General features: G+C 38.5%; 1 protein-coding gene across 8 annotated transcripts in view; it reads left to right on the top strand.

Annotated features, from left to right (window-relative positions):
- The first annotated feature begins 4,577 nt into the window (after window positions 1-4,577).
- The window catches only part of LOC128221219 (transcription factor 12-like), a 95,573-nt gene continuing 87,938 nt past the window's right edge, over window positions 4,578-12,212 (top strand). For all 8 annotated transcript variants that reach the window (XM_052929734.1, XM_052929729.1, XM_052929733.1 and 5 more), the window contains exon 1: window positions 4,578-4,741. In XM_052929734.1, the coding sequence (XP_052785694.1) occupies window positions 4,719-4,741 (23 nt within the window). In that variant the 5' untranslated portion in view covers window positions 4,578-4,718. The remainder of the gene's footprint in view (window positions 4,742-12,212) is intronic.

Genomic DNA, 12,212 nt, shown 5'->3' with positions numbered 1-12,212 from the left:
TAGGAGGGGACGGGGAAACAACGTGGAGTTGGGAAAGGGCATGGAAAGTAGGAAGGGATGGGAAATAAATAGCAGTCGAAAAAGTCAGGGGAACTTGGAGGGGAGGGGGAAATAAGTAAAAAGTTGGAAGAGGGCAGGGGAAATAGGAGGCAACAAGGAAATAAATAGAAGTCCGACGAGAACAGAGAGGCAAGGAGGAGACGGTGAAACAAGTAGAAGTAGCAAGAGAGCAGGAAAACTAAGAGGGGACGGGGAATGAGTAAAAGGCGGTAGAGGGCATGAAAACTAGGAGGAGACGGGGGAAGTCGCAATAGGTCAGGGAAACTACGTAGGGACGGGGAAATAAGAAGAAGTCGGAAGGTGGCAGGAAAACTCAGAGGGGCTGGGAAATGAATAGAAGTCGCAAGAGGGCGGGGGAACAAGGAGGGGATGGGGAATTAAGTAGAAGTCGCAATAGGGCAGGAGAGATAGGAGGGGACGGGGAAATAAGTAGAAGACGGAAGAGGGCAGAGAAACTAGGAGGGGACGGGGAAATAAGTAGAAGGTGGAAGAGGGCAGGGAAACTAGGAGGGGACGGGGAAACAACGTAAGGTTGGAAAGGGGCATGAAACTTGTGGAGAGGACGGGGAAATAACTAGAAGTCGCAAGAGGGCAGGAAAACTAGCTGGGATGGGGAAATATATATACGACGGAAAAGTCAGGGAAACTAGGAGGGGACGGGGAAATACGTAGAAGTCCGAAGAGGGCAGGAGAACAAGGAGGGGACGGGGAAATAAGTAGTAGTCGTATGAGGGCAGGAAAACTAAGAGGCGACGGGGAAATAAGTAAAAGTCGCAATATGGCAAGGAAACTACAAAGGGACGGGGAAATAATTTGACGTCGGTAGAGGGCAGGAAAACTATGAGGAGACGGTGAAATTTGTAGAAGTCGTAAGACGGCAAGGACCCTACGAAGGGACGGGGAAACAAGTAGAAGTTGGAAGATAGCAGGGACACTAAGAGGGGGCGGTGCAAAAGTAGAAGACGGAAGAGGGCAGAAAAATAAGGAGAGGACGGGGAAATAAGTATAAGACGGAAGAGGGCAGGGGAACTAGGAGGGGACGGGGAAATAAGTATAAGACGGAAGAGGGCAGAGAAACTAGGAGGGGACGGGGAAATAAGCAGAAGGCGAAAGAGGGCAGGGAAACAAGGAGGGGACGGGGAAAGAAGTAGAAGACGGAAGAGGGCAGGGATACTAGGAGGGAACGGGGAAACAAGTAGAAGTCGGAAGGGAGCAGGGAAACTAGGAGGAGACGGGAAAATAACTAGGAGGGGACGGGGAAATAAGTAGAAGGCGGTAGAGGGCAGGGAAACAAGGAGAGGCCGGGGAAATAATTAGAAGGTGATAGAGGGCAGGGAAACAAGGGGAGGACGGGGAAATAAGTATTAGACTGAAGAGGGCAGGGAAACAAGGAGGGGACGGGGAAACAAGTAGAAGGCGGTAGAGGGCAGGGAAACTAGGAGGGGACGGGGAAAGAAGTAGAAGACGGAAGAGGGCATGGAAACAAGGAGGGGACGGGGAAACAAGTAGAAGGCGGTAGAGGGCAGGGAAACTAGGAGGTCTTCATCTCTTATTTTCCATGTTTTTTCGTAGTTTCATCGTTCATTCCCAGTATCACTGGCCTTTTACAATCTCTCAAATTTTGTTCGTCATCTCCTCGTTGAACAGCCTCCTTCAAACATATATTTGTTTCTGCGTCCTCTCCTGGTTTCTTTCCTTTCTTTTTTCAATTCTCGTAATGTTTTCTCGTTGTCTCCTAGTTCACATAGTCTTTCTCAAACTCGCTTTTCTTTCTTGTCATTTTCTCATTTCCATCTCCTTTCCCAACATCTCCTTCCCGTTTCAAGTTCTTGTCCCCTCCTAGTTTCCCTGCCCTCTTCCGACTTCTACTTATTTCCCCGCCCCATCCTAGTTTCTCTTCCCTCTTTCCCACCCCTAGTTTCCCTGCCCCTTTCCGACTTCTACTTATTTCCCCGTCCCCTCCTATTTTCCCTGCCCTATTTCGACTTCTACCTATTCCCCCGTCCAATCCTAGCTTCCCTGCCCTATTGCGACTTCTACTTATTTCCCTGTCTCCCCCTAGTGTCCCTGCCGACTTCAGTCTTCTACGTATTTCCCCGTCCCTTCACTTGTCTCCCTGCCCCCTTCCGACTTCTACTTATTTCCCCATCCGTTCCCTCCTAGTTCCCCTGCCCCCTTCCGTCTTCTACTTCTTTCCTCGTCCCCTCCTAGTTTCCCTGCCCTCTACCGCCTTATACTTATTTCCCCGTCCCCTCCTAGTTCCCCTGCCCTCTTTCGTCTTCTACTTCTTTCCCCGTCCCCTCCTAGTTTCCCTGCCCTCTACCGCCTTCTACTTATTTCCCCGTCCCCTCCTAGTTTCCCTGCCCTCTATACCGCCTTCTACTTATTTCCCCGTCCCCTCCTAGTTCCCCTGCCCTCTTCCGTCTTCTACTTCTTTCCCCGTCCCCTCCTAGTTTCCCTGCCCTCTTCCGCCTTCTACTCCTTTCCCCGTCCCCTCCTAGTTTCCCTGCCCTCTACCGCCTTCTACTTATTTCCCCGTCCCCTCCTAGTTTCCCTGCCCTCTATACCGCCTTCTACTTATTTCCCCGTCCCCTCCTAGTTCCCCTGCCCTCTTCCGTCTTCTACTCCTTTCCCCGTCCCCTCCTAGTTTCCCTGCCCTCTACCGCCTTCTACTTATTTCCCCGTCCCCTCCTAGTTACCCTGCCCTCTTCCGCCTTCTACTTATTTCCCCGTCCCCTCCTAGTTTCCCTGCCCTCTTCCGCCTTCTACTTCTTTCCCCGTCCCCTCCTAGTTCCCCTGCCCTCTACCGCCTTCTACTTATTTCCCCGTCCCCTCCTAGTTCCCCTGCCCTCTTCCGCCTTCTACTTCTTTCCCCGTCCCCTCCTAGTTTCCCTGCCCTCTTCCGCCTTCTACTTCTTTCCCCGTCCCCTCCTAGTTCCCCTGCCCTCTACCGCCTTGCCTTCTACTTATTTCCCCGTCCCCTCCTAGTTTCCCTGCCCTCTTCCGCCTTCTACTTCTTTCCCCGTCCCCTCCTAGTTCCCCTGCCCTCTACCGCCTTGCCTTCTACTTATTTCCCCGTCCCCTCCTAGTTTCACTGCCCTCTACCGCCTTCTACTTGTTTCCCCGTCACCAGGACAACGGAACCAGGAGAGGATATCTAGAGAAAGTAAGATCGAGAGGGTCGGGAAATGAACAGGAATTTATGTTTTTAAGATCACAGTGTTATTTTAAAGATTGTATTGCTAAACATTTTAAAAAACGTTTAAAATTACTCTTTGACATAACAGCTAGTTGACCAATAGATGGCGGCTTTAGCGTTAAATAGCAAACGGTGGCCACACATTCCGCAGTTAAAAAACACCAAAATATCGCCATTTTTTTATATGTACACATATCAAGTTTTTTTATCATTAAAGACAAATGTGTTTAAAGAACATTTAATGCATTAAAACAGTATGATATAATATGACATTATGCCTACCAGGCGCGTAGTTGACTGTACGCAGATATGCAGTTGCATAATGAAATTTTGGCAGGTCGAAGATTTTGTTATACCGAAAACCCCAAATCTGAAAAATGAAAGGGGGGGACTGAAGGGTTTAATATGTTGTCCATCATCGATCTGCGTCATCCAAGATTGGCCTTTGCTACGCGCCTACCTACATTGTGTCCCTCTAAATATGACAACGGTAGATAAGAGATAATCTTGGTGACCATGAAACATCATCGATTGTTTTCCCCGTGACCAGTGCCTTTCAGATAGCAAATATTTGATACCATGGGCCAAGGTTTTGCGTTGGATGGTGTGTATCTTCTGACGGAGGCTGGGAGGGGGCGGGTTAGTGGCACATGTACACATGCATTATATATGTACCATGATTTGGCAACGCTATGTTATGTTTACATCGCCATTAAATATCCTTTATTTAATATATCATCATACTTATTTCGTGCTTCTGTAGTTTTTTTAATAAGGGTTGTTGTCGGATGTGATATATGGTCGTAGTTAAAATGTTCGTTGAATCATCCATGTACAGCTTTAAAGTATTTCATGCAATGCATCGCATTTATTAAATATTTGGTTAATTTAAAATTCAATTACACAATTAAATAAAATTGAATTCATTCAAATACTTGTGAAAGTTATCCGATTAACTAAATTATTTTCGTATCTTGTTCCTACTGTTATTCACTGTAAATTTTACATATAAAAGATGCTTAACTCGCGATCGTCCGCGTGTAAATAATACACACGGTTAAAAATATTAAGCCGAATAACATGCGAAAAGCCGATAGAAAGTAGTACTGTAGCTGTTATCCCATTATTGACCGAATCACGCCGTGACATTAACATTAGTTTCTCAGATATTAAAGAACGTTACATATGATATAAATTCCTTGAAAGTATGTGGTGTTAATGTTCGAAATTAACAAAATCTAATTAGCATACGAGCAGGTGCTTTGCAGCGGAGGCGCGTATGAATATCAATTAAGGTCAACAGTGTACTAATGGAACACAAAGAAAGTATACAGTGTGTACTCCGAGTAGATTCAAAATGATTGTCAACCGTATGTGATTTTTTGTGGATAATTGAGTTTGATTGTGCAAGATCTTGGATTTAACTCCTTCTTGATTGTCCTGCGAATTAAACTTGGCTATGGACGGGAGGTACCCACCAGGGTAAGTAATTTTGAAAACGTCCGAAATGATGCTGATTCGATTTTCGGATTTTTCACGCCATGTTGACGGTTTAAACCCCTGATTAATGAGGATTTCCCGGTGTTTTTACAGAAATACAACACGAATCGCTTGCAATTAAGGTCGTTTTAGATGGATTTAAGTCTGATCTTTTCAAATATGGCGTTATTTTGGCTCTTTATAAATGATTTTTATGTAAAATCTAGGATTTTCAAGCATATGGGTCAGACGAAATTTTGGCACTCGGCGCCGCAGTGTCTAGCTCGACAATATTTTTCTCCAAGTCACGTGACGTCAGATTTACACCTCAAAGTGTCGTTGTTGATAAAGATTTGTGTATTCGGGAGATCATAATAGGTGTGTTTGACAGTCTGTTCAGTGTTTTTCTCTGTATATGCAACATCTAATACATGTTTTAAGGCAATTTTGATGTTTGAACTAGAACAACTGTCACACCATTTATAATTGGCATTCACATGTAATTGACAAAATTATGCATTCATAATAAAACTTTTAAAGGGATTCATTTTTCATTTGATTCAGTTTTATAGGGTCAGACATCCGACAAACAAATTAGGTGTTAAATGTGAACAGAAATGTATTATTTCAATAATAAATCATCAGTGTTCATTGTATAAGTGCTCTTTGTTAGTATTTGTTTTAAATGTGTCAGAAAATGCCTTATTTTGCCTAAAAGCATTACTAGCCCTTTGAAAATTGAATGATTTTTGGCTTAGATTTAAAAACTTCTGTTTAATTGAGTATTTGCCAGATACTGTCTTGCGTGTGTGACTTTCCTTCATATTTGTTTTCAATGTGTCAGAAAATGCCTAATTTTGCCGTAAAGGATTAGTAGTGCTTTTAAATTTGAATTATTTTAGGCTTCGACTTACAAAATTCTGTTTAATTGAGTATCTGCTAGATCTGCTGGTCTGGTGTGTGTTCGTAAAAGCTGGTTCAACTAATTGGAAAAACATCCCAGATTAAAGAGAGCAAAGTCTTTCAATTTAAAGAAAGTTTAAAGGAAATGTTGCTAACATGAAATCTGTAGATGGGTGCCTATAACACATGAGGGAACCAGATATTTTGTGTTGTGCTCATTTTCATATTTTTATGAAACTCCAATACACTTAAATAACTTACTCTGCATATACATTGACGTAGAAACTTCTCTTAAAAATAGAATTACATACTTGATAAATCACACAAGACAGTTAACAGAATTGACATTTAAATGACAATTATTAATTTGTTTGTCATCAATAACATCCGCACATACCTCAGTGTCTCTCCATTCAATATTGAATAGAAATAAAATTGCTGGCATCTAAAAGAAAGAAAATAGGTAAATCTTGATTTTTAATATTCAGTGATTTTTTCTGGTACAATTTACTGCCTTCTAAAGGCAGTTACCCCTAGCGAAAGTGTTCATTTTCCCACAAGTTCATGATATTTTCCCTATTAATTAATTACAAATTCTGTAAAAGAATAAAAAAGCAATGAATTTATAAAAGAATAAACACAATCTTGAAAAGACTAGTAATAATGTATGTGTAAAAGAGAGAAAACATGTATATTTGTTATATTTGCTATTTTAGCATGATTTTGTATTTTTCCTAAAGTTGAGAAAAAATCCGTATTTGGAAGGAACAGGCTGTGAAAATAATCCCCAAAAATATCACTGATATTGTCCATACACATTTTTTAATCAGTCATCACTGTTAATTAGTCTTGTTAGCCAATCACTGAGCGTTTTCTGTCTCAAGAAATCCTTTCATATAATTCCAAGTTATCTTCTATTTTTCTTCAAGATGTACCTATTCACAATCCCAAAAGTTCACTATTTTTCGCAAGAATAGGTGTCAAAATTCACAATCCAAAAGATATACTTTTGTCCACTCAAATTTGAGGCAAAATTCACAATACAAAAAGTACACCCATAAAAAGTCAATGAGTACAGTTATGTTCAAATGCATTTGTAATCTCTTAAAATTCTTCAAATTCGGTATTTTAAAATGTCTTTGCTTTGTTTCCTTGTTTGAAATATAGTATACTGTCGTAAATCCACAATTTAAAGCATTTTGTCGCAATTTTCACAAATCTACATGTAAGGCCCTATTTAATGAAAGATGAAAAAAACACTGTTCAAATTCCATACATGTTCCCTTTTCACCTTGACTTCTGATGGTCCTTTTTCTCTAATTCACGCAAACAAAACATTGAATCTGTAAGACAAAGATTGTTAAATGTCCAGTTAATATTTTCTTTCTCTATAATCTTTCACTCATGTGTTTCCATATAGAAGTTACATGCTACTATGACTGTCAATATATCCATTAAGTCCATTATCAGAATAACTACAATGTATTTTTTGAATTTCACTTTGCAACACACACAAACTTGCGACCATCTTCATCAAAGTTTCACTCATTAATAAAATTAATGTTGTGAATGAACATATTTCTATGTGAAATGTGCAAGTGTTGGACGGCATGTGAATCAGTCCTCCGACAGAGCCATAGACATATGTTCAGAAAACCAGCATATGGCTGTACTTCGACAGCTTGATCGGTCCCCATGAAATAAATGCCCCAACTTGGCATTGTTTTCGTACATTTTCATGATTGTATTACAAACTACAACATGTTGCCTTGATGAACGATCTACTTTTGTTTACAACTGTTGTAAAATAGTTTATCTATTTATAACTTTGCATTTTTCAAATCTTTCATTTTTCTGAAATATTCTTTTTTTAATTTATGTTATGTTTTCACCCAGAATTGCTAAGCTAACACCCAAGTTTTTTCCCCCATCATTCTTTGAATGGGTCTGGTGCTCATCTGACTTGGGAAAACTGTGTCATATTGATTAAAACTGTGTATCTTTTTAGCTTATAAAACTTGGTCCGATGCCTTTAAAAGTATGTTTATTCCCTCCCATTTATGTGTCGATATTCACCTTCAGTTCATGCTTTGTATGACTTAACTCAGACCAAAAGAGGCCATGATAGAGGCAATTTTTTCTTTTTAATACTAATATGCTGTCACTAGAAAAAATCCATTTTCTTCCACCCAAGATAAGTAGATCATATTTGGCCATGCTGGAAATCTTTATCTTGCCTACAGGTAGGCAAAGATACAATAGTACCCATCTTTTAAAAAATAAATTAAAAGACATTTTTACTATATTCTGTTTATCTGATTTGGGAGGAAAAACATAAACCTGGTCACAGCCTGTGTAAGAAAGGTTCATCCCAAAATTACGCTTGGGTTGGGATGAGCTCTCGGCCACCTAAGAAACTTATAATCCTCAATTATCCTCCTCAATGTACAGTAATATTTTAAGAGCAATTTTGTAGGAGAGATTGTTAAGACAGTACATGTGCAGTGTTTTTTCCACTCTCAAGGTAATGGTGGCGGGGCACTTTGAGAGGGAAAAAAGTGTCTTTTTGGTTAAAAGGGGACAAATACTAACATGATTCATATATGACGTTCAACTTGTTTACAAACCTTTTATTCAACAAATCTATCAACATGTTCATGAATGGCACTTCATTGATAAATGATGTTAAGGCGCCAATGCTCTCCCCCCCCCCCCCCCCCCCACACACACAAAATAATTGTTAAAGGGGATTTCTTTACCTGGATAGGGTAAATATATATGCCATTTCAGGGGGGGGGGGGGCGGGGGGGGGGGGGATAAAAACACTGTGCCACTATTAACACCTAGGTCAGAAATTGTGATTCTTGATGAAATTGTATGTGAATCGTGTGTTTTCAAGGGATCCTTTGATATAGGAAACATAACATCGTTTTGCCAAAAAGGGGAAAAATACTACCGGTAACATGATTGATATGATTTTCAATTTGTTTTCAAACCTTTTATTCAACAAACCTATCGCCTGACGTCATATTCATGAATGGCGCTATATAAAAAGTAGAGGGCATTTTTTTTTACCTTGTCATTAGGGGAAAAATATATATCTTGTTCTGGAGGGGAATGGGCCAAATTTCGTACAAAAACACTGGAATTTGAACAAATACTGAATTGCAGAAGAAAGCTGCTAATTTATAATCATAAATAAACAACACTCTTCATGGAACTTGCTCGCGTGCCCTACTGCATTTGTACAGCATAAATGTAGGGTTTTAGTTAAAGGGTAATGGCAGGGTACTGCACCCTGTCCTTTTTTGGAAACAGTTAACACCCTCATGGAGACCAGAATGTGCACCCTCCTGCCTTCATACATGTAGAATTAAATGCTTAAGATAATTAAATGTTTTCTTTGTTTTGATTAAAACTTGAAATATATGATTATCAATTCAAACACATTTAACAAATTTGGTTGTTGAAACCCAATATTACTTATTTTCAAACATTTTCTATGAAATTCATTTTGCTTTAATTATTCACTGCCCAATACAATGTACCCTTTAGTCCCACAGCACCCTGTCCCTTTTCTGTAACACCCTGTCCTTTTTAAAACCCAGCTAAAACCATAATAAACGCAAAAAAATGTTATTAATTATCAAATGAATATACATGTATACTGGTTCTTCAATATTATTGAAACAGTTTCTTACATTAATACTTGACATGTAGTATTAACAGTTTGTAAGGTGAGTCAGTTTTTTTCGGCTATTACATTCTGTTCACATATAATTGGATCTGGCCCAGTGACTCTCCATTCAGGCAAACCGCAAAAATAGGAGGTCACTTGGTGAATACTGCTTTGATCACTTTTACTACTTCTTAAGGATTGGTACGTAATAGACTCCAATTGAGGATTCAGTGCAAGAGGACTTAACTCTTTTTATAATTAAAATGTCTTTCCTGCCAGTACACTTTTTTTCTCATGGAATAAAATTTTGAACCTTAAGTACAAATTATTTTGCAAAAATGGATTGTTATCATTTCGGTAGGGTATTTAGGCCTAAAAAAAAAAATTGTTTGGTTAGGGTTACATCCTTAAAAAAAATAGGTAGGGTAGGTAGGCTTTTTTTTTTTTTTTTTTTTTTTTTTTTTATTAGGTTTTATATAAGAATATAATTTTCATCATTGGAGAATGGTGTTAAAGCTATCTTCTGTACAAGCATTTAAGGTTTAAACTTAATAATAAAAAGCAATTAAAAAAAAAACGAAATATTTTTTTTTTTTTTTTTTTTTAGTTTTTCATTTTTTTTTCAAACTGACTATAAAAACGGTAGGGTCGGCGCCTATTCCGTAGGTAGGGTCGGGTAACCCGAACCAAATGTATTTTTTTTTTAGGCCTTAGCTAGAGGGTTATGTGAGGGTGCTGCACGCTGTCCTATTTTTGAAGCACCCTTATGCCCTCATGGAGACCAGAATGTGCAGGTCCCTCCTGCCTTTAAATAGAATTAAATGCTTTAAAAATAATCAAATACTTCTTTTTTTTTAATAATAACTTATAATATGAATATGCATTAGAACAAACTTTATGTATTTGGTAGTTGAAATCTAATATTACTTCAAATAAGCACAATTTCTAACATTTTCTATGAAATTCATAATGCTTTAATTAATTACAGCCTGATAGAATAAACCCTTTTGTCCCTCAGCACTACCTGTTCCTTTTCTGTAGCACCCTGCCCTTTTTAAAACTTAACTAAACCCCTAAATTTTCGGTGATATTCACTCATAAGAAGCTGAATTTGTATTAGGTAGACGGTCATCGGGCAACTCAATTAGACCAATTTCCCTTATTTTGTCTATTTTCTTCTACAATAGGTATCTGATAGCTCCCTTATCATAAATGTTTAAAGTTCTTCATAAGCATTTACTACATGTATATACATTGCTGATAATGTCATGTCCACTTTTGTCTGTATTTCATTTGAATTTTTTTTAAGTTAAAATTTGAATTACAATTTTTTTTGCACCAAACACCAATTCATTTAAAAATGTCAAAAAGAAAATATTTCAGTCAAAATAAAGCAATGATATTTGTGAAAACTTTCCATTTGGGATTGAACTGAAATTTCGTCACAACACTCAATTTATTAAGATGACAAAATAAAAGGATAAAAAGCTCTGGCTTTTGTGAACATTTTTCACCCTTCAAACTTCAAATCTTTGGATCAGAGCAAGAATGATATAAATCCTTATCAAAATTGAAGGAATTAAACCCGTCTTGTGCCGAGCTCTCAAAAGTTGATTAAGACATAAAATATGATAATTCTACGAAGCATTAAGACTTAAATCATTCCGAAACGAGTAAATTGTGCAAGCAATCAAGCAGAGTCATACAAAAATACGCTGATTTTCGAAATAAAATGCACAGCGTTGCGGATATAAATCAGACGAAATGTTGATCCCTTAAACAGCAGTATTTGCAAAAGTCAACAGCCCGGGGAAAACACCTGTCGCATAGGTGAAAGGTCAACCCCATTCAGTTACTATCAAATTGGGGCAAAAGATAATCACTGCGAAACCGGTTTAACTGCTGTGATATTTGTTTGGTCGATCGAGCGCTTTTGTGTGTAATTCAACAGGTAAACAATCCGGTCTGACTTGAGTCGCGTGGCTCGCTGATAGCTTGAAAATTTATATGAATATTTTAATGTGGATGTATGCGTCTGAATGACTTTTGTGATTATTGTTACTGATTTTTGGCAAAGATAGCTTTTTTTGGCTGCATATTTTATTCTCATGAATGTACCATATTGTGGTTGATGTGAGAATTTCAATTTCATGCTTGTTTTGATCTCTTTGTTCTGACAAAAAAATCTGCAACACAATGTCCACTACAGTGTGATAGCCAATACTAGTTTAAAACCAAAATTGGGCCCTACATTCCGAAAAAAGTACCTTTTCACTAAAAAAAATGGCTCAAAATACTCAAAACATTTAAAAATAAAATTCAACACTAAATTAATATCAAGTCAACAAATAGCGAAAGGTTTTAATGCAGCCTTATTTATTTAAAAAATTTTCAAACTAGCACCTTCAACTGGCCTAAATGTTTTTTTTCTTTAAATACTACTTAATACAAGTACACATGTATGGTAAAATCACAATTTACTGCCACGTGTCGCTACTTTCACAATCCTAAGGGCCCAGCCCCCATTCTTAAAAGGTGGAGAAAAAAATGATTACATACATCAGGCCTTTTTTTATTCTGTTTTTGGGGCCGACATTCGGCCCCATTCCCCAAGCAAAAAAATATATATTTTTCCCCAATTGTCGCTTAAAATTCCCCACCGCCAAAAAAAAATAAAATCCGAAAACGGAACGATATAAAGCGACGCAGTTATTATCCGTCTTCTAAACTTTGGTATGACGTCATCTTAGTGTACTTCCTAGACTACCGAGTGTTCCGAATGTACTGGTTCCCAGTTTAACTGAATTGTATGTGAATAATAAAGCATCTACTCCGGAAACCATATGCGATTTCCGCCCACGATTTCGTTCACGATATTTCAGGAGCTCTCTT

This window comes from Mya arenaria, chromosome 16 (assembly GCF_026914265.1).
Source record: "Mya arenaria isolate MELC-2E11 chromosome 16, ASM2691426v1".
Lineage (NCBI taxonomy): Eukaryota > Metazoa > Mollusca > Bivalvia > Myida > Myidae > Mya > Mya arenaria.
Note: the sequence above shows the minus strand (reverse complement) of the source record. Positions and strands in the feature narration are given on the sequence as shown.